Raw genomic sequence first — 26066 nt, 5'->3', positions numbered from 1 at the left:
ACCCCTCAGATGATTTCAGTTTGGCAAGGCTGAGAACCATTGAAGTAAGCCATAGCTGGTGGAGCTATTTAGGCTAGTGCTTCTCCTGGAGGCCATGTTCAAATGCCGATTCTGATCCAGAAGTTCTGGGGTGGACATGGGGTGCTGCATTTCTTACAGGTGCCTGATGATGCTACGCCCCTGGTCTTTGAGTTTCCTTTATTGGCTGAAGGCTAATCATCAAGGTCCCTTCTAACGCTAACATTTTTATGGCTGTACAGTTGGAACTGTCATGTGTTTGTGATTTTACTAAGTGACAGACTTCTGCTAAGTATACTATATAAATTATCTCTTGTCCTCTCGACAACCTCCAAAGTGATATAAAGAACTCAAGGAGGTATCACGTTCCCCGTTTTAGAGATGAAGAAGTCGTCGAGGCCTGAGCTTTGCCAGAACCCTAACCCAGGTCTTCTGAATCTAACACCTGCATGATTAACTCTGCTGCTTTCCCTTACACATCTAGATTTGGTCCCGAAAAAAGCTCCTATGGCATTGTCTTTCTTTTCTATTCCCATGGGGTAGGTTTGGAACCTTAGAGAAAAGGCTGCCAGGAAACCCAGCAGTTATCTGGAACTTTTCTAGTTCCAAGTGGCTGTTTTCTCTCTTCCTTATCTTGGACCTGGTACTGGTTTATGAGAAAATGTCGGAGGTAGGCAGTGGTTGCATTTTATGAACTACATTTATGATGTTCAGATGCTGTTTCCAGTAACGTTTGCTGTCAGTACCAGAAAGGCTCATTGCATTTGCAAGATGCAGGCCTGATGGACCACATTAGTCCCTTGAGAAGCTTGCTGAGCTGTAATGCTTGGTTATCTCCCCAGGTGTAGGAATCGTACGGATTAGGCCTGGTGACCTATTTTTGAAGGCTCCCCAAACTGTTTTGGTGTGCACTGATATTTAAAAACCACGGTCTCCATGCTACTCAAAATGTGGTTCCTGGACCGTCAGCCTAGGCGTCACTTGAGAACTTGTTAGAAGTACAAATTTTGGGGCCCCATGCAACACATACTGAATTAAGATTGTAGGGTGGGCCCAGTAATCTGTGTTTAACAAGCCTTCCACATGATCGTAAAGTGAGAATCATGGCATCATTGCGACTCAGCGTGACCCATGGGCCAATGCTTCATTGTCATCTGGGAGCTTGATGGAGATACAGGGCTTCAGGCCCCACCTTTATCTACTAAGTCAAAATTTTCATTTTAACCAGATCTGTGCACGTTCACCTTTGAGAAGCCCTGCTCCAGACAGCGGTTTTCTTCCCTGGTTGTGCACCATAATGTGAGTGACATAGAAAATACCAGTGCCTGTCCCTACCAGAGTAACTAAGGCAGAATCTGCGAGGCTTGGCGGGGTCTACATAGCTAGTTTTTAAAGTCTCTCAGATGATTCTAATGGAAAACATAGCGTCGAGACCCACCAGTCAAAGCCTTGGTGCCTAGTTGTCCACAGTCCTGTTCTCACAGTTCAGGGATGAGACTGTGAAAAGGAGTCAGAGCCCGAGCCATGCCTCCTTCCTGCTCCTCTGGTGTCCCAGAATGTGACCAGACACCAGGCTCTGGGAGTGAAGGCTCAGGGACTGTCCCAGAGCACTCCCTGCCTGAAGAGATCAGGAAGGATAAGTACTCTTCATATTTTTAGATAAGGGAACAAGGATTGAGAGAGAGAAATTGAAAGAGAGTAGGGTAGGGAAATTAGAGGGATGGCAATTAGAGAGGTGGAAATGAGAGGAATGGAATCTGTTATCTGGCCTCAGGCCACAGTGCTTCTCATCCCTGATGCACAGAAGAACCACCTTAAGAATGCAGAGTCCTGGGCTCTACTCCGGAGAGCCAGCATCAGTAGGGCTTGGGAGGGGCCCAGGAATTAGCATGAACAAGCTCCCCAAAATGATTCTGCTGTGAAAGTCTGAGGGCCCTGCTCTACGACATACGTGGCTCAAAGGCTCTGATGTGGCTGATCATCAGGATTTCGCAGAGAAACTGGAAAACACAGGTCCCCAGGCTCCATCCCCAGTGTTTCTAATTCAGTAGGCCTGGCAAAGTCCCCAGAATCAGCATTTTAATAAGCAGCCCGTTTGCTTTTCAAACTGTACTCTCTGAATCCCTCAGGATTCCACTGAAATATACATCAGGGGCTATCAAAGGGGAAAGGTAAGAGGAGAAGCAAGGGGTGTGTGTGCATAGGGGGAAGGAGGCTCAAACACTCACTCCTGCATTATCTGTTTCGTACAGTAAGCCTCAGTGTAAAACTGCATTTGAAGAGAGGGATTTACTTTTTATAAAATTTTGAATATGAGTCATGGCCGTCCATGGGTTCAGGACCTCTGACGTTGACAGCGTTCAAGCCACAGTTCAGGGCAGCTTCTCTGCCTTATGACCACCCATCCCTGCTGTCACTTTCTCTTTCAATTCCTGAGCCTCCTTGTACCTCGCCTATAACGCTTGCCATCACTTGTGTTACGGGGTTTCCTGACTGCCTTTTGCCCCAAGCACCAAACTACTTTGCAGCTAATGGAATCCTGTGCACCCCAGAAATGCCCTTGGCACAGATCATAGTACCTTAAGACAGTGACACTAAAATTTTATTGCGGCTGTCACATTTTTCATGCTTCTTAAAGCCCAGATTGCTAGACTCCACGTGTCACTAGAGCTTGCATTTCTAGTGAGGTCCCAGATGATGCTCATGCTGCTGGTCCAGGGACCACACAAAGAACTACTGCCTTAGGATTCAATAATGTTGATACACCTGGGGCTCAATTCTCCTGCTAGATGCATTTTCTCATTGGGTAACTTTTCCTTTGGTGTTGAAGGTATATGAAGAGAGGAAGTGTCTTGCCTGAAGAGTAAACAGTACGTGGCCTGAAGAGCTCAGTGTAAATTAGGATTGGGGCTCAGTCCCGTATGTACTCATTAGGTTTTGCCGGGCTCCCCACCAAGCTGACAACCATTTACAACGTGGTTTCTGCAGGAAAGTACATTGCACAGTGTGTTCCCTTGCCTCTCATCACATAGACCCTACCAAAAAGGGTTGTGGCAGTGACAAGGATCTGGCAATAGCTTCTTGTGACCCAGGGCTTGGTCATGTGAGGGTATCACAAACCCTCATCAAACAGTGGTTAAGTAAGGTAAATGTTTTCTCTTCCCTGAAATAAATAGTAAAAAGATGAAACTTTCCTGTGTTAAGCAGTCTTTTCAAGGACCCTCCTCCTGAGGGTCTCACACTCTTGCATAGAACCGGGCATGGTGGTTAGGCAGAGTGAGGTGTCCTCCCAGTGGCCAAGCAGAGGCAGGCTCGTGGTCCCTGCCTTTGGGGTCAGAAGTTATCACCAGTCACTGGTGGAAAATCCTCCTCAGCTGCTGAGCAGTTTGACCAGGCAAATGCCTATAATTATTGTTGCATTAAGAAAATGATAGCCCCTGAGCTTCTGTAGCGTTTCAGCTCTGTGCCCGAATATATCTAATTTTGGTTTTCAGCAGTACACCTGGACGATGACACTTCTCGAACGAATGCAACGGTTTAGTTAATGAGGTAATTACATTCGTGCAGGCGATGGGGCTGGCGTCTGTGGGATGGTGCAAGGAATATGTGTGTGTTCAGTATTCATAGGGTGGGATCTGGCGAAACCACCTCCCCTTTCCTGCCCGTGAGGATGGGCTCGGAACTGTCTGAGAAGGAGGATGAATATTTCCAAGCGAGTTGAACACAGCTGCTGAGAGGCAGTGTTTGGAAGTGCTCTGGAAGGATAGGGCCAGGCCTGTGCTCTGCAGGGCTCTTGGGGGTAGAGGTTCCAGCCCTTTTTATTCTGCCCACTGAAGGAGATAGAAGATAACCAAAAACATAACAAGAGGCCCTGGGCATGACGTTTTAAAAAACTATTCTTACCGCTGTCCCGTTTGTAGGCCTGCCCTATTCCACCCTGGGCTGACACTTTTGAAACACCAGATTACGTTTTGTTCTTCCCTCCTAGAATCACATGAATAGAATAATAAAAACTAATAATTTTGTTGGGTTTTCTATGTTCTAGAACCTGTGCTAGTTGCTTAACTTTGGGGTGGGTTGTGTTATGGTGAAGTTGCATCATTCATACACTTAATGAGCTCGAATGACTATGTGTGGTTGGCAGAGGGAGAGAGATTATGTTTAAACAAAGAAATGGTGACCTATTTAAATACAGAAAGATGTTTTGAGAGACAGTATGTTGGCTGTGCTAAACAGATTTGCAAGAGTAATTTTGATTATAGGTGACTTTCATCTTTGGTGCTGATGTAACTCCAATCCTGGCTCCTCCCCAAAATGTGACCCAACTTACTACTCTCTCCATTGTACAGATGTTGCAGTTGAAGCTTAAAAAGGTTAAATAATTTGCCAAAGGTCTTGCAGCCAGTATGCGATGAAACTCAGATTTAAACCTAGGCATTCCTACTCCAAAGTTCATGCTCTTTGCCAATACTGGGACATGCTCGAATGTACTCAGAGCTGTGTAAGCAGGTGATGGAGGAACTTGAAAAGTGCTCATACAAGGGGTAGCTGCAGGAATGGGTATATTGAATCAGGAGAAAGTCACAGGCTGGATGGTAGAACTTTCTTTAAATACTGTGGAAAGAGGAGTTAATGAATGAAAGCTATGGGCAGACAGATTTTAACTCGAAATAAGGAAAAGTCTTTTTACAGAGCTTTTCAAAGATGACCTGGACTGTTTGCGGTGGAGATCTTTATTGGAGGTGCTTGACTTAGGTAGAGAGATTGTAGGGGAATTTTAATCCTTGAACAAGGTCCCGCTTGTTCTGAGAGTCTGTGACTTAAACTTTGACCACAGCTGGGCCAACTTATTTGAACTTGTCCTAGATTTCCTTGAGCCTTATGATAAGCTGTCTAATGGAATTGCCTTACATGGGCACAGTGATTTTGTTTTAAACAGCTTTATGGAGATGGAATTCATCCATTTAAAGTGTACAGTGGTGGTTTTTTTGTGTGCGTATGCATTACATTATTTAAAAAATTGTGGTAAAATATATGTAACTATATAACATAAAATTTGTAAAACAGTGCTCAGTTGTGGGTCGTATTATTAAAGATGAGTATTCTTCTGTACTTGGTAACTTGGCCAGGAAATCACTAGAAACCTGGCCTTGTCTTTGACCATATTCAATACTTGAAAATGCGTAGGTATGGAGCCCTGTGCGGGGTCTTCTCCCTGCTTTGTAGGATTCATGAGGTTGTTAATCATATCTATGCTAATTTTTATTTTGAAGACTTGATCACACCATGACAGTTTTAAGTGTTAATGCAGGGTAATGTAGCATGGTAGAATTAGCAAAAGCTGGAAATAAGATATGGTATCTTTTCTTCAGGAAGACTGTTTCAGCTATCTATTCCTGCAAGACAAATTACCCTAACACTTAAGGGCTTAAAACAAACATCATTATTTATTTACTCAGGATTTTGCAATTTGGCAGGGCTCAGTAGGGATGGCTTATTTCTGTACTATGTGGCATCAGCTTGAGAGTGGATTTTGTTCCAAGATAGAGCACTCACGTAGCTGGCAAGATGATGCTGACTATTGTTGGTTGGGAGCTCAGCAGCGGCTATTCACTGGGGGCCTCAGCTCTTTTCCGTACGGGCCTCTCCACGTGGTTGGTTGGGCTTCCTCATAACATGGCGGCTAAGTTCCAAGAGGGAAAAACTGTTGCTTCCTGGCCTTTTTAATGCCTGGGCTCAGAGGTCTCAAATGGCACTTCTGCATTTCTTTGGTAGGACAGTCACAGACCCAGCTGAGGTTCCAGGGGGAGGGAAAATAGGCTCTACCTTGTGATGGGAGGGGCAGCATGTACTGATAGGGAGGGGTGGAATTTTTGGGCACTATCTTTAGAGTTACAGAAAACTACAATAGTCCTTTTTTCTTTCTTCCTCATTCTCAATCCACAGAAGGCGGCCCCTAATCATGGTTTGAGCTGGTGATGATAAATAATGGGAAGAAATCTATGAAAAATATAAAAGTGGGTACTAAGAATAACATGATCTTCAGGGAATTGTGGCTTAAGATTTAATTACTGCATAGTCAATCCGTTAAACAGGCAGCTGTGAGAGATTCATGATTATGATATTTTTCACAACTCTATTAAAATCTCTATATTCATAATTGTTATGTAATGTTTCCTTATTTTCTATTTTTAGTCATGTTTTTCCAGAATTGATTAGCAGAAAATTTAGCAGTTCTATTTTATAAGTAAACAGACAAATATACCTACTATTAAAATAAATCGGTTTTTCATGGCATTTCTCGAACAATAAAAAGAATTACTTGGATTAAATCTTTAGGAGAACATAAAAACATTAAGAATTTGGGAATAGTAACACCCAGTTATCATCATCCATTGTATAACAACAAGTTAGGCATAATGTTTTAGATGGGAGTAGTTAATTTATTTTTAATGTTGACAACTTCCAACAGAAAAATAATTCGTGTTAATTTCTGTTCTTAATAATTATTTAAATTTCTCTTTGTTTACTGATTACTCTTTTAAATTATTTAAATGATTACACTTATTTTTTTTATTTTTGAAGTGATCAGAGATTATAGAAGGGATCTAAGAGATCAATTAAGTAAAAAATTTAAATGCATATGGAAGCTAGGCCCAGTATATGGATAGAATGAGCATTTTACATTCATAATATTACTAGAATAGTTTCTCTATCCAGAAGGATGTCAGAAATGTGAAAAGCCATTTAAACAGTTTTAATTTTATGTATTAATGTTTTGAAAACAGAGCTTTGCTTGTTCCTTTCAACTGCTTGCTGATGGGCCCTTGACGTCCACAGTTCTGTTTCAGCTTCAGTTGTGAAAATGGTTATATCACATTTCACGACAGAGCTAGTAGCCAGAAGACTATTGTTTGCAGATAGCATCATCTACTGTGCAGCTTCCTTCCATTTAGAGGAGTGACCTTGTATTTCACAGTGAGACTTCAACTGTTGTTCCTTTTTGGGATGTCAGCCTAGTTATTATGGTCTCTGTATCCGAGGTCAGGTCCACAGCCTGTCAAACGTTTGTGTTCTGCAGTGATGCTCAGACATTGGTGACATTTGCAAGCGTTTTTATTTTAGCAAGCATTTTTATTTTAGCAAGCATTTTTATTTTGGCACAGCGTGGTGTATATATGTCTTCCAGGGTGTTCTTATCCTTGGTCACATAATACTCTTAATTTGCCTTAAGAAATGCTGTCAGAATAAATCAAATGATAATTTTAAAAGGCTCTGTCTCATTTGTGTAGCTATCATCCTTTATTCAGTTAAGAAAATCAATTTGGAATTAATATGAATCTTCAGCATGAGAACAATCATACAATATTTTATAATTTAATGTTACTCTTTGTCACTTTGTTGCCACCCACCACAGCTTTACTCTGGATGATCAAGTATGGGAAAGAAAGGAAAAAAGGTAGCTTATTATATTCAATGTGAAAGACTGTTTTAGGCAAATTTAAAATTTCAGTGGTGGAAATAAAATTCTGTCCCAAATATAGATAGGACCTGCTTCTCAAGAGTTTCCTTAAAGGCTATTTTGGGGCATGTGTGGGATGAATTTGGTACATAGATAATAATAATAGCTGACATCTGTCTAGGGCTCCTCTGAACCAGGCACTGTCCTAAGTGCTTTACATACATTCATTTGATCCAGACAGAAACTGTCTCTCTTTCTTTTAAATGGTTCCATTTTACAGATGGAAAAAACTGAGATATAAAAGAAGTTATAAAAATGTACCCAAGGGCATACAGTTAGTCAGTGTCTGAGCTGGGGCTGGGTTCGGGCTGCCTGGCTCCAGTGCACTCTCTACCACTAGGTGACACTCCCTAATCAAAGTCAAATTTAAGAAGTAAAGTCTTAGTCTTTTTTCCTTTTGATTTTAATCCAAGTTTCAGAGAATCGGTTCTCAAGTTGGCAGTCGTTTCAGCCTTATAAAGTTTATTTTTCATTACTGTGATTTTCAAAAGAGCTTCTCTTGTTTAACATTTTGGTGGATGGAAAATAGAAAAAGTCAGCTTTTCAAACAGATTAAACATGTTAATAATAGTGCTAAATGTATTACCCAATCATAGTATGTTAAGAATAAATTTCAAAGTAAAACTAATGTGAGTTTCAATATAGTGCACTTATCAAAAAGTTAGGTGCATGGTACTCTGTCTCACGTTTTGTTTAGACTGTGGAAATTACAGCCCTTAAAAATTTAAGTATGTTTAAATTAACCTTTAAGTGAATTAACATTTATTTACAGAAAAGTATTGTTGATTTTTGCCATACTCTAAAAGTAGTAACAGACCATTGTAGAAAATCTGGAAAGTATAATATGGCGTAAACAAAAAAATTAATAACTTGTATAATTTCACCACTCATAGGTAAATAATTCACATTCACATTGAAGTATACTTCTCTTCTAGCCTTCAGTCACACATTCATTCATTCCACAATCATTTGATTATCTTCTGTGAGCTAGATATTAATTTAGGCCCAAGGAAAAAAGCAGTGACCGAAATAGTCTCTCTCCCTGCGGAACTGATATTTGGGAGAAACAGACAGTGAATAGATAAATATATGATGTAAGGGTAAGTGCTTTGAAGAAAAATCAGGCAGAATAAGGGGATCAAGACCCAGAAACTACTGTTTTGAACAAACATTCACCGGGGAGGCTGAGTTATGTGAAGAAGGCAGCCTGGGAATATCTGGGGAAGAACAGGTGGGGAACAGCCTGGCAAGGGCCCTACCACAGAAGCAGGTGTGGTGTGCCCAGGGACTAGCAAGGCAGCCAGTGGGACAGGAGCAGAGGGCTTGAGGACTACAAGGAAATAACACAAGACGGGCGGCAGAGATTTGCAGGTTGTAGAAATAAGGGCTTTGCATTTCACCGAGTGAGATGGACACCTTTTAAAGTTTGGAGCAGAGGAGCGACGTGACCTAGCTTTGATTCTAACAGGACCCCTCTGGCTGCCCTGATGAGAATCGACTTCAGGGGACAAGGTAGCCAGGAAAAGGGCTTGAGGGTGGGTGGTAAGAAATGATTAGATTCAGGATGTATTTGAAGGAAGAGCCAAGAGGATTTGGAGATATATTGGATGAGTGGAACAAGAGAGAAGAACCAAGTGTCATGATATCTTGGTATTATGGGTTGAAATGCTGTCCCTGCTCCAGTTCATATGTTGAAGTCCTAACTCCTTGTGCTTTAGAACTGTGACTTTCTTTGGAAGTAGGGTCATTGCAGGTATAATAATTTAAGAAGCGGTCATACTGCAGTGAAGGGGGTTGCTAATCCAATATGACTCGTGTCTCCATAAAAAATGGTATTTGGACATAGACACACAAAGAGGGAACACATGTAAAGGCATAGGGATAGTGGCTTCAGCAAGCCAAGGAATGTCTGAGGTTCAGAAGCTAAGAGAGAGGAATGACACAGATTCTCACAGTCCTCAGAGGGGACCGACCTCTTTGACACCTTGATTTCAGACGTCTCGTCTCCAGAACTGTGAGACAAGGACTTTCTTTTGCTTAAGCCAGGTGTCCCTGGTACTGGTTCGTTGCCTGTTAGGAACCGGCCTGCACAGCAGGAGGTGGGGAGCAAGCGAAGCTTCATCTGTAGTTTCAGTCACTCTCCAGCGCTAGCATCACCGCCTCAGCTCCACCTCAGATCATCAGGCATTAGATGCTCACAGGAGCACTTGTCCCTGGTGCCAAAAAGGTTGAGGACCGCTGGTTTAAGCCCACCCAGTTTGTGGTACTTTGTTACAGCAGACTGAGCTGAGTAACATAACATACTTTGTAAATGGTGGTCCACTTTGAGGAGATGAGTACTTAGGAGGAGTGGGTGTGGAGCTTGGGGTGGGGGAACGGAATCAAGATGCACAGAATTTGAGAAGCCTGCGAGATCTCCCTGGGGAGCTGTCAAGGAGGCAGTTGGACATGGAAATCTAAGGTTCAGCTAGGAGGGCCAGGCCTGAGATCTAAATTTGGGCACAGTCTAGGTAGAAGTCAAAGCCTCAGGACTGAATGAGATGAGCAGGAGCCAGGGTCCAAGGACCAAGCAAACCCTGGGAAATTTCAACATTTAGAGATGAGGAAAAGGAGGGCCAGAGGGTGACTGAGAGGGGCTTGGCCATGAGGTGCAAAGAGCGCTGGCAGGACGTGACATCTCAGCCAAGGGAAGAGAGTGGTCAGGGATGGGGACCTGACTGATCCAGAGCTGCTGCTGTTCAGGAAGGGGGACGGCCCATGGGATTGGCAACCTGGAGGTCACTGGTGACTCTGACAGGATTCAATTCAGTGTACTAAAGAGAGTGGGAGCTTGCTTTTTTTTTTTTTAAACTTGGCATTACATCATAAGCATTATTACATGTTATTAAAAATGTCTTTTAAACATTCTTTTTATTGACTATCCCATTCCATGATTTTATGTGTTCCTTGTTTCATGGATAGGATGTTTCTGTTTGTTTGTTTATTTATTTTACGACTATATTAATATATTAATTCTCATACCGCAGTGGACATATTCGAATATAAAATTTCCTGGATTGGTGACACTAAAATAATCAAGCATGAGGGTTTTTAGGGTTTCATTCTAAAACACAGTGGGTTGCTTTACGGAAACTCCGTACCCCGGGCACTCCCGTCGGCAGTGTAGGATCAGGCTTTTTACCACAAACTTCTCTTCCACATATTACCGCGTTGCTTGGAACGTGCAGAACACTAATGTCTCGTTCCTGATTTACAGGGTGCTTTCTCTGCTAGTTACATCAAATCGTTCTGGACTGGCATACCGGACACATTTTTAAGAATATATTGTAATTCCCTCCCTCCCCTCTGAACTGGATCCTTTATGAAAAGTCATTCATGAATCAGTAGAGTTGGTTTGCATTTTGCTTCTTAATGGCTTTGTAGCAGGTTTCACCACTAACATTTGGCCCTCCATTCTGGGGCCAGACTTATGTGTTACTTATTTCTCTCAGCTTTCAGATCTGATCTTAAGTTCATGATCTCAGGGAGGTCTTTCCTAATACCTCGAATCCCACAGGGATGGGCCCCCACTGCACACCATTCTTCCTTTTTGAAATGCTTGCAATAATTGTAATCACTGTTCCTGTCAGTCTTCTGGCTGTGAGTTCATGGGGGCAGAGATGGTGTTTTTTAGTCTACAGTGCTATTTATAGGGCATATGACTGTGTCTAGTGTACAATTGTCACTCAGTATTTTCTTGAGCGGACTAAGGTGCAGGTCAAACTTGGCAACTGGCCCAAGGGCACAGAGCTGGGAGGTTGAGGTGGTTCACACACAGATCTGTGTGTTTCCATCAGTGGATAAGCCTGGGCAGGTGGGCACAGATGCTCCTGTAAGAATCTAACGTCTGATGATCTGAGGTGGAGCTGAGGTGGTGATGCTAGTGCTGGGGAGTAGCTGCAAATACAGATGAAGCCTCCTTGGATCGCTTGCCACTCACCTGCTGTGTGTCCCAGTTCTTAGCAGGCCACAGACTGGACTGGTACAGGTCCATGCCCTAGGGGTTGGAGAACCCTGTCTTAAAGGAAACAAACGCTTCTAAGAATGCTTTGTATTCTTTTTGGTCCCTTAAATATAATCATTAACCAGTATTTGTCAATTGACCAATTAGGGCCCCTCATTTCTCTTTCCTTCTGTCCTTCATATTCCAGAACAGAACTGTGTGGTGACTTTTTTCCCTGCACTTATTTGCCTTCCCTAATAGACTCTGGTCTTAATTTAACAGCAAGAAATTTGTCTCTTTCATCTTTTTATCCACATTTCTTGATACAGTGCTGGCATGTAAGGAGGAGGGGCTAAATATCTGAATAGAGAATGAAAGAAAATATGATGGAGTTAAAACAGCGTTTTAGATTTATGATTTAGAAATATATGGTCTTCCAATGAACTATAAAGATGTCAATTATAATGTATATGTGTATAATAGTTTACACTTTGTAAAACCCAAGATTTGTCAGAAAAACTTGTTATACGTAGGTACTAACATTAGCCTACAAAGTGAAATTATACTATAATTAGAAGCTGAATGAATAATAAAATAACACTATTTTTTATTTGCATTAATAGCATCAGTATTTACAAAACTTATAGCATCACTTAATAATGCCAATTTTGACTGACTGTAATACCATACTTGTATGATTCTTCTGAAGTTTTCATTGGTATAAATAACACTGGACATGTGCATGTGCATATTTTTTAAAACTATTTTCTTAGGATACATCTCTAGAAACGATGCTACTGAAATATTTGAAACATTGTTGGACCGCTTGCTGAAAGGCTGGTACCGTTATGTTACCACCTTTGCAGCACTTTGTATTAATAATTTTACACCTTTTTAGAAGTTAGGTAGCCCTAATATTGTTTCTTCTCATTATAGTCTGTATTTCTTTTGATGACTTAATTTGGACATTACCCCACATGTTTATTCACTAATTGCATTTTTATTTTGTCCTAATTATCTATTTCTGCCCGTTTTTCATTTTTCAGTTTTGGTCTTAATTTGTTAAAAGACAACTTTTATTAATTCTTTCTATATGATAGCTTTTTCTGAAAAAAAATTTCTGGTTTTTCTCTTCTTACTTTTACTATTTTAAATTAAATGTTTATTTAGTGTAAACTGTAGATCTTCACCTTTTTTTACTGACTTAAAAAAAATTTCATAACATTGCAGTAATTAGACCAGAAATAGGACCTCAAAAAATTGCTGGTGGTTTTTCATTTACATGACTTATGACTTAATTATGTTGTATTTTGTGACTTCACAGTTATTGATGGCCTTGGGAGGGGTGTGTTGGCCGCAGTGCACCACCTATTTTAAATTAAATCACATGGTAACGAGCCACTCCTGCTGAGCTCAGGCTTCCAGAACCTCAGCCTTCCAGAACATAGCTCGTAGGGAATTAGGCAGATGAGGGCCCAGTATACTTGACATAAAGGCATTAACATCCTGAATAAAGTCATGAAATTCTGCACGCCACCTTTGTGACTTGTATTCTGTATAATTCATGCTATGCTCAACCATTTATCTGCTTGATTAAGTTGTCACTTGAGGGTAGATTAGAAAAGAAATGGGGTAGGAAATAGTGGGGAGAAAGTCTGTGCCGTTTGAGAATGTAACTTGGAGGAGAGAGAACAATGAACACACACACACCCCTGAAGTATTTCATACGAATTTTCCTAAATGGTCAAAACCCATAAGGGTTATTAAGTGTATTGGTGCTTGGTTCACCTATCTGGAAAACTTGCTTATGTGGAATTCTTCATTATTCCACAAGGCTGGATAGAAAAGGCATTGGGATGTTATGCTAATATTTTTTGCTCTATAGGGATTTTGAAGGAAGCCAACCCAGAGACATTTACAAGGAAAGTACAGCATTTATTTGGGTTTGGTACAAGGAGCAGACGGAGTTAGAGCAGACTAAAATGTGTGACCTCATGCTATGTTTCTTGTGATCTGATATCACTTAGTGTTATTGAATAACTTCAAAGGGCAGCTGAGAATTACTGTGAAGATACACAGAGCAAAGCAGTTTCTCACCTGCTGTCTCTGATCACAGAAGACACAGTTAGACTCATATTTCTCTTGGGACACATGCGGTAGACATGCTGCAACTTGTTTGGAGAGGGAGGCAGGGGGCAGAGAGTTGCACTGTTTGCCCTGTGTGGGCTGGGAGGAGTTTTAAATATAACTAAGAGTTACTTTTTTAGAATTAAAAGCAATAGAGGCTGGGCTTCAGGGCATGGGTTACTTCCTAAAAATATAGTCACTGAACTTTTAAGTAATGTTAGGATCAGCTTGTCAAACTGGAATAGGATTCAAGTGTGGAAACTATCCGAAGGTATCTACTATTTGGGGCACAAGCTGAGAATTTGACAGTTTCAAATGATGAGAGCAGGTTTTCAGAAGACCAGCCTGGCAGCCAGCATGGAGTAGGATTTTGTTTCCTAACCTGCTCACCCGGGTCTTGATGTTGCTTTCTGCAAGCCCAATATATTTGCAAACCGATGGCAGTTTCTGTCACTTAGACTGACCTCATCCTCATTCTCACCCCTTCACCCTGTGATTAAGGAACAGGTTTTAAATATCTTCAGTTCAGTTGGGTTTCGAGAGTTTTAAAAGCTCCCTATGTGATTCTAATATGTGACAAAGTTTGAGAACCACTGCCCAACCCACTGATACGGTCTTGATGTAGTGTTTCCTTATTGTGTTGAACCACAGCTGGTCGGGCCAATGCAGAATCAACTGGTGAGGGGAAGGGGACATTTTAAAAGTACTTCTGTAACATTTATTTATAATATTCCATATAGTTTTCACTTAGTATAAGTTTTCTTATAAATGCCTATAAGTTTTTACATTGGCCATGATGTAGATAGTGACAAATGTCTAAACTTTTGGAAAGGACCCGTAATTATCTTAAGAATTTGGTCACATGGAAATTTTTTATTTTTGCATTAAAAAATAAAAGGGCAACATAAAAAAAACACTTTTATCACATCAAGAACTCAGTATAAAAAAACACTTTTATCACATCAAGAACTCAGTATAATTGTAGTGGGAAAACACTAAACTGGCAATTATGAAAGTAAGAATCTTCAAAAATTGCTAGAAGAAGATTGCCAGTTTCCAAATGCTCTATGTCAGTGGTTTTCAAACTTGAGCGTACATTGAACTCACCTGGAGGGCAGTCAGACTGCTGGGCTCCAGTTTTAGATGGAGCAGGCCTGGAGCAGGCCGGGTATGTACATTTCTAAAGTGTTTCCAGGTGATGCTAGTCTGAGCACCACACGTTGAAAAGTGCCACGTGAGAACCACTACTGCACGAGGTCCAAATATCACAGGAAAAAATGGCTTGATAAGATCTGGTCACAGGATATGAGTTTTGCTTTGCATGTCAGGTGTGGGGCTTGTCTTGGCAGTTAGGGAATTTGTCCTCAATAGTTCACACCCGTCCTTCCTATCTGCATACTCTAGGGGGCTGCTGCAGAGCTGAAGTGGGGTATGTGGAAGAGAAAATCGTCTACTTGTTCTTCTTATTGTCCTTTTAAAATTTGCTGCAGAAGGGTGGTTCTGTACATGTCATACTATTATAACATGTTCTTTTTCTTCCAGTAGAAAATTGGGAGTTAAAATTTTTTAAAGTTCTTTCCCCTCCCCCTGTCAACCTACCACATGCAAAATTGGAAGAGTTAAAAAAGGTCACTACCCTGGTATACTTCCAATCCTTCCATGTCCTCCTGAAGACGGTTCTTACAGTACATTCTAAGGGTATTAAGGAAGACTTCAGTCCTTGGCCTCCATCTAGATACCAGCTTGTGTAAGCAGCTCTGTGCAGCCTTCTTGGTAGATTAGTAGACATTTGCAGTACACCTTGGGAGAGAGGGAGGGGAAGCGGAAATCATTGTCAGATGTTAAACTGAAACATGTTTCTAATTGAAAGCATGACGAGAATGTATACATGAAAGTGCCCGGGGGGTGATCTCTGGCAGAAGCTCCGCTTTGAAAGCCCAGTCCAGTCCTCACTCATGGCCGCTTCTGTTTTCTTGGGTGGAGCCCATTTCCATTCTTGGGGCATTCCATAAATACTCATGGCTGAGTAGGGACCTGATGATCATCAAGAAAATGCTGATAAATTTAGAATCCTGAACTCTAGAAGTGCATCGCTTTTGACTTGGAATTCTAGAGGCCTAATATGGGAAGAGACCTTGGGGACCAGTTTAGAACAAGCAGCTACTGCCCTCCCTCTGCCCTCAAACATGTACAGGTGCAAAGGCCAAGATTAAATAACATATCCTAAGGTCACTTCGGGAGGTGGCTGCATTTTTCTTTTTCTTTTCTTTTTTTTGAGGATCTTTCCTAACTTTTGGAAAATTTGTCAGCTTAGTATTCTGACACTAGACAGGCATTTCTTGTCATTATCTGCTGTAACTAATAGGAATCGTGCTGTAGTAAGATGGAAAGATATCTTCTCTTTTTTATAGGACATCAGAAGGTTTTAGGGCTTTTAGGTTTTTGTCATTTGGCACTTCTATAACCAAGCCTCCTCTGGTTCATATCTGTTTTGTAATTGTCTGTGGACTGAATCTTGATTGAATTTTATGGGAGATTTAGTATTTTAATCTGCCTCAGGACCAAGATTTTAAGTCAAAGGTAGACTGATAGCTAAAGGTTGGCATTAATAAATGTACTCGAACAAATAAAGAAGGGACAATAGAAATCGTGTCCATAAGCCTATGACATTAACCTACTAAAACTTAAGTCAGTAACATCTGAACTCTCGTGGGACCTTGCCTATGATAAAATCCACTTACCCATGACTCATAGCCCTGCTAACTTTAAAACTCTGCTTGGCCAGAAGCCTGGTGATTCAAAGTACGTGCGTCCTAGGAAATAGGAGATAAAGAGGTTATTTTTTTATGGTCGCCTTTCATTATAAAATTAGGGACGGTGTATAGTAAGTACACTGGCAAATGTATAAAAGTATATATTGGATGACTCTTAACCTTTATAAACTTGAATTTCTCTCATGTAAAAAAAAAGCGGGTTGAACTAAATTTCTAAAAGATGGTCTCCAAGCTCTGATAGTTTATGTAAGATAAAGTCTGTAGCAGTTTTTTGGGAAAGGGGGTTGGGATTGGGCTTGGATTTTTGTTATATTGCCAAGTCTTATTTGGATACCTAAAATTTAAACTTAAGCCATAGAACTCAACTTAAAAAGAAGAGCAGAACATTTTCTCATTTTCTGAAGTTTTTTTTTTTTTCCTTTGTTTCCGATGCATATTTGAGAGGCAGCTGTAGTAAAGTGGTTAAGAAGGATGACTTGGGAGCTAGTTCACTTGGATTCAAATCCCAGCTCTTCCGTTTACTAATTATTGTGTGACCTTTGGCAAGTTACACAACCCCTGTGTCTGTTTCTTCGTCAGTTAAATGGACAGAATAAAATATCTGCTAAAAATGGTTGCTAGGGAATTAAATTTGTTGGTTTATATTCGAACAATGCCTTTCATATAGGAAGCAGTTAACATATTAGCCACCACCGTCATCAGCATCATCATCATCTTGATGTCTCTAAGTATGGTTTTGTTTTATTGGTGAGTGTCCTGATGCTGCTGTGAAGCTTTTGGAAGAATTAGTGAAGTCTGTAATGCTTTTCTTCAAATTTGTATCTTCTGTTATCTTTCTGCAGCAAACTGTGTTCCACCGTGCCAGAATGGAGGGATGTGTCTCCGGCCTCAACTCTGCGTGTGTAAACTAGGGACCAAGGGCAAAGCCTGTGAGAAAACAGCTGCCCAGGACACCTCTTCACCAGTCTTTGGAGGGCAGAGTCTCGGGGCTGCTTCTTCTTGGAGCCCCCCCGAGCAAGTAGCAAAACACACTGCATCTAAGAAGGCAGACACTCTACCAAGAGTGAGTCCCATGGCCCAGATGACCTTGACTCTCAAGCCGAAGCCTTCAGTAGGACTCTCCCAGCAGATACATTCTCAGTGAGTATTTTGAACTTGCCTCCGGCTTAGGAGTATCTTAATTATACTCTTGGATGAATTGTTTTAAACAACTCTTCTTTTCCTGCATAGTTTGCAAAAGTCATTGGATAATAATGTGTTTCTTTTCTTTCCTTAAGGTTTTACGTGTTACGCTTACACATCAAGTCTCTCAAACGTATTCACTGTGTGTGTTTAGCCTCTGCAGGGAAGATTTACTTATAACCGTAACACAGAGCAATAGTGGGGATTATAGAGATCAAGGTCAGAAGGGAGTAATAAAAATTAGTTGTTTGATTGTGGTGGAGCTGTGAGTTACAAGTTTCCTTTGGTGGGGGTGCTCTAGAGTTTTGAAATAATAATTTCAAAAGAGAAATAGTGTGATTTTGAAAGCTATATGGGAAAGCTTGGAACTCCGCTTTGCTCACAGAAGATATTCAGATGAAAGTGGGTCCTTGGAAAAAGAATTTCTCACCCTCGGTAGCAGGTTAAGTGCATCTTCTGTTAACACCATGTTTACCTCCCAGGTGCCGTGCAGGTCTGTTTTTGGAGAATGAGCTTGTGTTCTATTTCTGGGAACGTGGTCTTTTCTTAGCATTAGGAAGTGCTATTCTGAGCAAAATAAGAACTGGAGAAGAAAGATTCTAGTCTCAGAAGCAGCTCCTCAGCTGCCCAAGGTCCTTACAAAAATTGTTTTCTTTTAATTAGCTATTTTACATGGATAACAAGATGCAGAATTTACTGCAAGTATCACTTGTCATTTGTCTAGGAATGTAAAATATAGGAAGCTGTCAACTTAAAAATGGGCTTGACCCAGCAGTTGATTTGTAAGCTTGGAATTTCTAATGTTTTTCCCCCCGCTAGAACATGGTGATTAGTATCCAGTCAGCAATTAAATAACACAAGTTATTTAATCCATTCCTATAGACGAAATTATCCTAATTTATATTCCTCGTTTGAATTGGCCACCGACTGTCCCTACGGAGTGGGGTCCTTCTAACTTTTTTTTATTCCCTCCTCAATCCCCTTTCTGTTTTTCTTCATTTATCCCTCATTTCTTTTTGTCTCATACTTCAGTTCCACCATGATAAATAGACTTTGGCGGGGGCGGGAGCCGGTGGGGGCGGGGGGGGTAGTTTGAAATCTGATCACTTTGCCAGCATTTCAATTGCAAAAAATCCTGTTGTTCTCAACAAGAAGGAATGATAGTTAAAATATATTTAGTAACAGTTTCCTAACTAATACTTAGTAACTTAGCCAGGTACTGTTTCAAATGCTTTGTATATATTATTAATTTATAGCTCATAGTGACCCCATAAGGGTGTATACTATTATTAACCCCATTTTACAGTTGAGGAAACTGAAGTGCAGAGTGGTTAAGTAATTTGTTTAAGGTCACACAGTTAATAAGTGTTTGGATTTAAATGGAGGCAGAATAAGGAGAATAAGTGTTAGGCTTTAAGCAGAGGCAGTAAGTGGAGGCTGTCCAGCATCCACGCCCTGAAGTATAGAGCGGCAGACTTTTTCTGTAAAAGGCCAGATATTTTCAGCTTTGTGGGACATATGGTTTCTGTTGCAGCTCTCAGTTCTGCCATTATAGCACAAAATCAGCCACAGTCGATGCCGAAATGAATGAGTGTGACTGCTCTAATAAAACTTTATTTATGGCTATTGAAATTTGAATGTCATATAAATTTCATGTCACCCAATATTATTCTTCTTTTGATTTTCCCCCCTCAACTCTTTAAAAATGTAGAAATTATTCTTAGCTTGTGGGCCGTACAAAAACAGGCTGTGGGCCAGCTTTGGGCCCATGAGCTGTGGTATGCTGACCCCTTCTCTAAAGGACAGTAGTGCTTTTTTTGTGCCCGAACACGAACGTAACAGTGTCTTTGAAATGATGTAAAGCTTTGATTATATCATAGCGAGACATCTCTCTTCCACAATTGTTCTGGATCTTAAAAACAAAGAGCAGTTCTGTGTGGAGCTCTGCCTCGAGTCAGATTACTGTGCATTGCAATTATTTTTTTCTAGCGTTATTACTTACATAAACTGTGAAGTAATTTACAAGCGACATCATTCGTCTTGAATATCACCGTCCACTGTTAGACTTTGACCCTCTGTGATGTGTATATATGGGTTGTTAGTGAGAACCATATGTCAGATGTCAGATAAAGCAGCAGCCTTTTTCTTCTTTTTTTCTTTTTTTGGTAGCAGCAGTATAATTTAGACAAGAATGTTGTGAGTAAAAGAGGAGACTAAAGTTTCAGCTTTAACTTGGCTTTGTCATTACAGGCATACTTGCTTTATTATGCTTCCTTTTATTGCCTTTTGCTTTATTGTGCTCTGCAGATATTGTGTTTTTTAAAAATTGAAGGCTTGTGGCAACCCTGGGTCAAGTAAGCCTACTGGTGTCATTTTCCCAACAGGCTCGATGATGGTTAGCATTTTTTTTTTAGCAATAACATATTTTTTGATTATGGTATGTACATTGTTTTTTTTTTTTTTTTTTTTTTTTTTAGATATAATGCTATTGCACAGTGTAAACATAACTTTAATATGCACTGGGAAACCAGAAAAATTTGTGTGACTTGTTGTATTGAGATAGACAATTTGGTGAACCAACCCTGCAATATGTCTGAGGTACGCCTGTAGATAATTTGCTTTAGCGACTTCATCTGCTGAATGAAGATGGTTTTTATGATAGCATTGTTACAGGCATTGTATATGGGCATGCCTACTGTGTGATTTTGGGTAAGGAGAAGAGATGGCCTGTGATGCTAACAATTCTGATATTTTCTTACTAAACTTTCACAGGTTACCGTGTTAGCTGGGCAGTGCAGAGTATATTAAGATGTACAAGATCCAATTCTGCTCTTAAGGAGATTTTGAAATGATAAATGAGCTATAACTTGAGAGGGATGCAAAGGAAGAGGGGCAGTTGGCCCACTGATGAATTTAGGTGATGGCATGATCACCTGAAATCACATTTAACCAAACTGCCAGGGAAGCACATCTGACAGGACCATTTTGGCTACTTTTGAGAAATGTAACAATTCATAAGTTATCTTTTTTTAAGATGACCGACTTTTGGATGTTTCAAGGTTTTGTTTTGTTTTTATCTAGTGAAGGAGGAGATTGAATAAGCTGGCCTCCTTAAAATGCTTATATACATAAAGACATCTAAAATATCAAAACGTTTAGTGTTACATCATTATGTGGCATATGTAGTGCTGCAGTCTTGATCAACAACTTTTTATTGAGCACATTCTGTGTACCGCGCATCTGTCTAGAGGCTTGTGAGGTAGCACTAAAGAACTAAACAAAATGCCTGCTTTCCTGGAGTTTACAGTCTGCACAAGGGGAGACAATTGATAAGTGGCATACTTAAAACACATGTTAGATTGTGGTCAGTACTATGGAGAAAATAAAACCGCAGTCATGCACAGGGAGTGCTGGGTAGGTATGGGGTAGGAAGGAGTGAGGGCTCTGGTGGTTTTAAATAGTCTGTTAGGGAAGGTGCCGCTGAGAAGGTGACATTTCAGCAAAGGCCTGAAGGAGATGAAGGCACGAGCCATGGAGACATGTGAGGGACATGTGAGAGACCCTGAGCAGGTATGCGCCTGGCATGTTTGAGAAACAACTACTTTAGTAAGACAGGAATGTTAAAACTACACGTTTTAGGCAGGTGGGTATTAGATGAATTGGTTTCACTTTTGGTTGAAATGGTTTTAGACAACTTGACTTGGAACCAGATACAAAATTCTTTAGGAAGTCGAAGGAGGGAGGAGCAGTTGTTTCCAGATCTTGGTGTGTCAGGGGAGGAGAGGTCCGGGGATGGCTCTGTGGAAGGTGGTCTGTGAACTTGAAAAGATGATTACATTTGGGAGCAAAGAGCTGGAGAAGAGGGGCATTTCCAAGGAAGGGCAATGAGATGACGTCAGAAAGTGTGGCATGTGAGTTATCTACTGCAGTGTGACAGATCACCCCCGAACTTAGCGTAAAACAGTAGATGTTTATTGGCTGACAGTCTGCAGTCAGGAACGTAGTCTCGAGGCGCTTAGCTGGGAGTTCTGGCTCAGGGTCTCCCACGAAGTCACAGGGGTGGCTCGACTGGAGAACTCACTGCCACGGTGACTCACTGCCACCGCTGCTGGCAGGAGGCTTCACTTCCTCTCCACAGGGACCTCTCCACAGAGTGCCCAAGTGTCCTCACAGCTTGGCCGCTGGCTTCCCCACAGCAGTGATCCCACACTGGAGAGAGCAAGGAGAAAGCCACAGTGCTCGTTTCGTCTGTCGTCTTGAAAACGACACACCTTGACGTCTGCCTCACTCTGCTCATTAGAAGTGAGCCACTAAGTCAGACCACCTCTAAGGGAGTGGAATTAAGCTGCATCGTGTGAAGAGAGATGTGTCAAAGAGTTTGTGGACATCTTTAAAAATGACCGCATTTAGGATATGATTTGACTGGAACTTAATATAGCTGAAGACTAGTGGCAAAAAAAGGTTTTAAAGGTTGGTTGAAAACCAAGTTAAAGACAATTACAACAAAACAATTCCAAAAAGACACAATGAAACAAAATTGAAATAAAAAAGTAATAGATGGGGAGCTTATAGTTTAAAAGAGGCTAAAGAAACATACTAACTAATCACAATGTTTAGACTGTGTCTATCCTGAGTCAAACAAACTATAAATAAAAAAATATAACGATGAAGATTTCTAGGACAAGCATGAAAATGCTGACATTGATTAGAATTTAATATAAAAATGTTAATTTTGGGGACTGTGATGATGACATTGTAGTTATGTAAGGACGAGAATCACATTAAAGTATTACAGGTGGAATTATATATCTGAGCTTCGATTGAAATTATCCAGTAGGTTGAAGTATGGAGGTAACAAGAATGGCCATGAGACAATTTTTGAAGCTGAATGATGGGTACATGGTATTTTCTTACAGAATTTTCTCTATATTGTTAAAATTTTCTATAATACAGAGTAACAAAAAAACACAAAGTTTCAAGTAGGAATACTATAATTTTTGTTCTGCTTTGGAAGATTAATCTGGATTAAATAGATTGAACTAGTGGTTATCGGAGAATGGCTCTGTAACAGGTATAATTGAGCTGGTAATATAGAGGAAGGAAGTGATTTAGGAGTTGCTGTAAATGAAAAACCTTGACAGCTAATTGGATGTGGGAGGCTGAGGAAAAGAGAATCAGGTATGATCCGGGTTTGGGACTGTGGGAGACAGGGAGGATGTGGAGGTCTTTTTATCCCGCTGTTTTTAAAGATTTCTTTGGAAATATCATGGATCTCAAAGGTCTTTGAAGGTGGTTGATATTTGGTGAATGGTCGGTCTCTGACAGAGCTTCATCTTCTGTCCCCCATCAGGGACTAAAAGCAGATGGGTGTCAGTGGTATGTGGCTCGCAGCTTGGTAGGGTATTGCTTTGAGAAGCCTCTGGCAGGACGTTCTGGCAGTTATTGCTGTAGCTGCTAATTTTATTCATGCTTTTCATGGAAATTCATTATCGCGGTGTTTGTTTTTCCAATTTTGTGGGCCACATCAAGCATACTCCATGAGCTGAAGAAAGGACCAAATGATGTTTCATCTTCCTGTATACAAATTTTGGCAGTCACTTTTCTGATTCTTTGAACTTGTACCTCACTTTATAATACTGGATTCTTTAGAAAGTCCGTATTAACACTTCAGGTGACTCTTGTAGTTGCAGCCTCTCCATGTTATTCACGTGCAGCTGTCAACATGTTATTTGAAGAATCACCAACGTTAGGTCACAGAGCACCCCTATTGTCTGTCTTTAGTCCTATGTGGAAAAAGACGTTAATTCTTACAAGTTGAGGCCAGGAGACTCCACAAAGGGGCAAAATTCAAAACTGGTTAGCTTTTCAGAGCTCATTTATCATCTGCCAGCATCATTATTCATATATATATGTATTGAAATTTTTCATAAAAATTTGTTTTCAGCTCTTGGTGCTGTTCAGTCAGGCAGTTTTGAATCGTGTAAAATGTTTGTCTTCATCCTCGTTAACCACGGTCGGTGATATAGGCACAGACCCTGGAACCATGAGGTGGAGATCAGCTGCTCATGTATTTTGGTTGTTTAGAGAACATTGGTCCAGATGACGACTGCTTTGCCAAGTGGAGAGCTGTTGTCTGTACGGTAGAAGGAGGAAGCACTTTTGCAGGAGACAAGGTACCCAGTCCCCTCTCTGGCAGCTTGAGAAGGAAGTCTGGTTTTACTCAGGATATGGATGTCAGATCTATCTAGAGAGCTCACATGTATCCAGTCTTTTTTCTTATGCGGTGATGGCTATTTTCATCATCGTATGGTATCCTTACAAAGGATTGTGGTTAGTTTCTCTGAAATAATTAGTTTTGTCCCATTTCAAACCAGTCGAGGGGACTGAATTTATCTTTTGGCATCGACGATCCCTCTTTTCTGATGTCTTCTCCCAAGGGATGCGGTGAACAGAAAAGAAGCGAATTAGAAAATGTTCTTTTAAAAGACAGGAATAATTCAAACACATTGTATATTTACCAAGGGAGTGTATAGTATACCATATATTTTCCAAATATAAGGAAGGCCCTTTAAAATCCACATGGAGTTGATGGGCTCCACTTTCAAAGTTCTTGAGAAATGAATCATTCACATTTACCATGGGTCAGTTAATAGGAAGTAGCGTTGAGTGATGTGTGTGCCACAGAGAAGAGGGTGCTATTCTGTCCTTTATCTCTGCCCAGTTTTTAGCTTCCCGTCACTGTGGTTGCGAGTCTTAAAAAAAACTATATGCCGTGTTACCAACAAGGGTGGGAGACTTTGTAGAATATTCTTTGAAGTATTCTGCTCTCTTAATTAACAGCAGCAACAACGACATGTAAACTTGTTCCCTTTATTTTCACTTTCTCATACTACCCCTAATGAAAGAAAAACATTATCAATCTACAGTGACAGTTAAAACTTTAGGGAGAACTTTCAAGCTTTCTGTAGCATGAATAGTTGTCTGAATTTATGAAAGAGGCCAAGGAAATGGTCAGGACTCAAATAGACAGTTTCCCCAAACGATCTCGCAGACCGTAGGGGGACCTTGCTCAGTGTAGACGCCCACCCCCACACTCCACTCTGCCTGCCCTCCCCCAGGTTTCTCTTCTGTACTCCCCTGTACTTAGTGTTATCATAACACTTACTACACAGTCTTCCATCTCTTTATCAACATAGATACACAGAGAGGCTACAGTAAATGTTTAACACATTTTTAAAAATGTTGCCTGGAAAGGAAAATTAGATTTTAGACATTAGATTTAGATACTAAGTTAGATTTAGACATAGATAATAATGTCTAAATCCCTGTTCAAGGATTGTTCCATGTATACATATATTGCAAGAGTTACCTTTTTCTCTTGGAATAATACTGTTTGCCTTTGTAAAACCCTGAACGTATTGCAATGTAATTGGCATTTCTCGTTGCATTTGATCTACCCAACAGGTCTATGAGATGAAAGTTTTGATCCCTACTTTACGATGTGGAAAAAAAAGTGATAGAAAGTTGAAAAGGAACTCAATCTGAGCTTAGTGTTCATTTCATAACATTTTAGGAATAGGACGAGAACTACAAATATTACCATTTTATGTGCATTTGTTCTAAACTTTCTAAAAAGTGAAGTTAAATTGAAATTACGAAGAGAAGAGTACACAAATCAGAAGTGCTAACAGTCTAGCGATCACCCCGAAGCGGTGCCACCCTCGTCTAAGTACCATCCACATCAGAGTGCAGCGTTGCCAGCGCTACAGAGCTCCCGTGTTCCTGCATCCATCCTCTTCCTCCTCTGTGGGAGCCACTGTCTTGACTTCTAACGCCAGAGATTAGTTCTGTCTATTTTTGAACTGTATGTAAATGAATCACACAGTGTGTGTGTGTTTTTTTACTCAATATTGGTCTGCGTAGTTGCGTGTGGCTATAGTTTTCACATTTACATTGCCAAAGGTTAGTCCATCATGTGAATAAACCACAATTTATTATTTATTCTGCTCTTAATAGATGTTTGGCTCTTATGAAGAATGCCGTGTAGGTAGGTAAATGTGGGAATTCCAGAAGAAGATGCTGTGAACTCATCACCCAGTCCCAACTGGGTAGAGCAACGTCGAGGTTTGAGAAGGACTTCGTAATCCGTTGTGTAAAGTTTGATCATATTGGTATCTGTTGGTCAGCACTGTTTAGTTGTTTGAGAAAAACAGGCATATGGGGAAAATGATGGGTGGAGATAGTGTTTGAGGAACTGAGTGCTAGGAACTTTCTCCTCCTGAGAGAGACTTGGCAGGAAGAGTGGACTGTGGAGTGGGGGTGGGAGAGGTGGGAGAGGAGCAGGGCAGGTCCCTTGTGCCTTGAGCTGCCTGCACCCTATTGGAGCCCATGAGGAAGACTTGGCCGAAGGCAGTTTTGAGACACAACCACTAACCGACTGGATTTAAATTCTAGTCAAAGG

The 26066-nt window shown here is 40.8% G+C and overlaps 1 protein-coding gene across 1 annotated transcript in view; it reads left to right on the top strand.

Moving 5' to 3' along the window:
• LTBP1 (latent transforming growth factor beta binding protein 1) overlaps nt 1-26066 on the top strand; it is a 345549-nt gene that overhangs the window by 22995 nt on the left and 296488 nt on the right. Inside the window, 1 exon segment of the mRNA XM_039887438.1 lies at nt 17266-17563. Coding sequence (XP_039743372.1) covers nt 17266-17563 — 298 coding nt within the window.

Source organism: Pteropus medius, unplaced genomic scaffold (genome assembly GCF_902729225.1).
Source record: "Pteropus medius unplaced genomic scaffold, Ma_sr-lr_union100, whole genome shotgun sequence".
NCBI classification, from domain to species: domain Eukaryota; kingdom Metazoa; phylum Chordata; class Mammalia; order Chiroptera; family Pteropodidae; genus Pteropus; species Pteropus medius.
The sequence above is the reverse complement of the archived record's forward strand: the minus strand, read 5'-3'. Positions and strand labels throughout refer to the sequence as shown.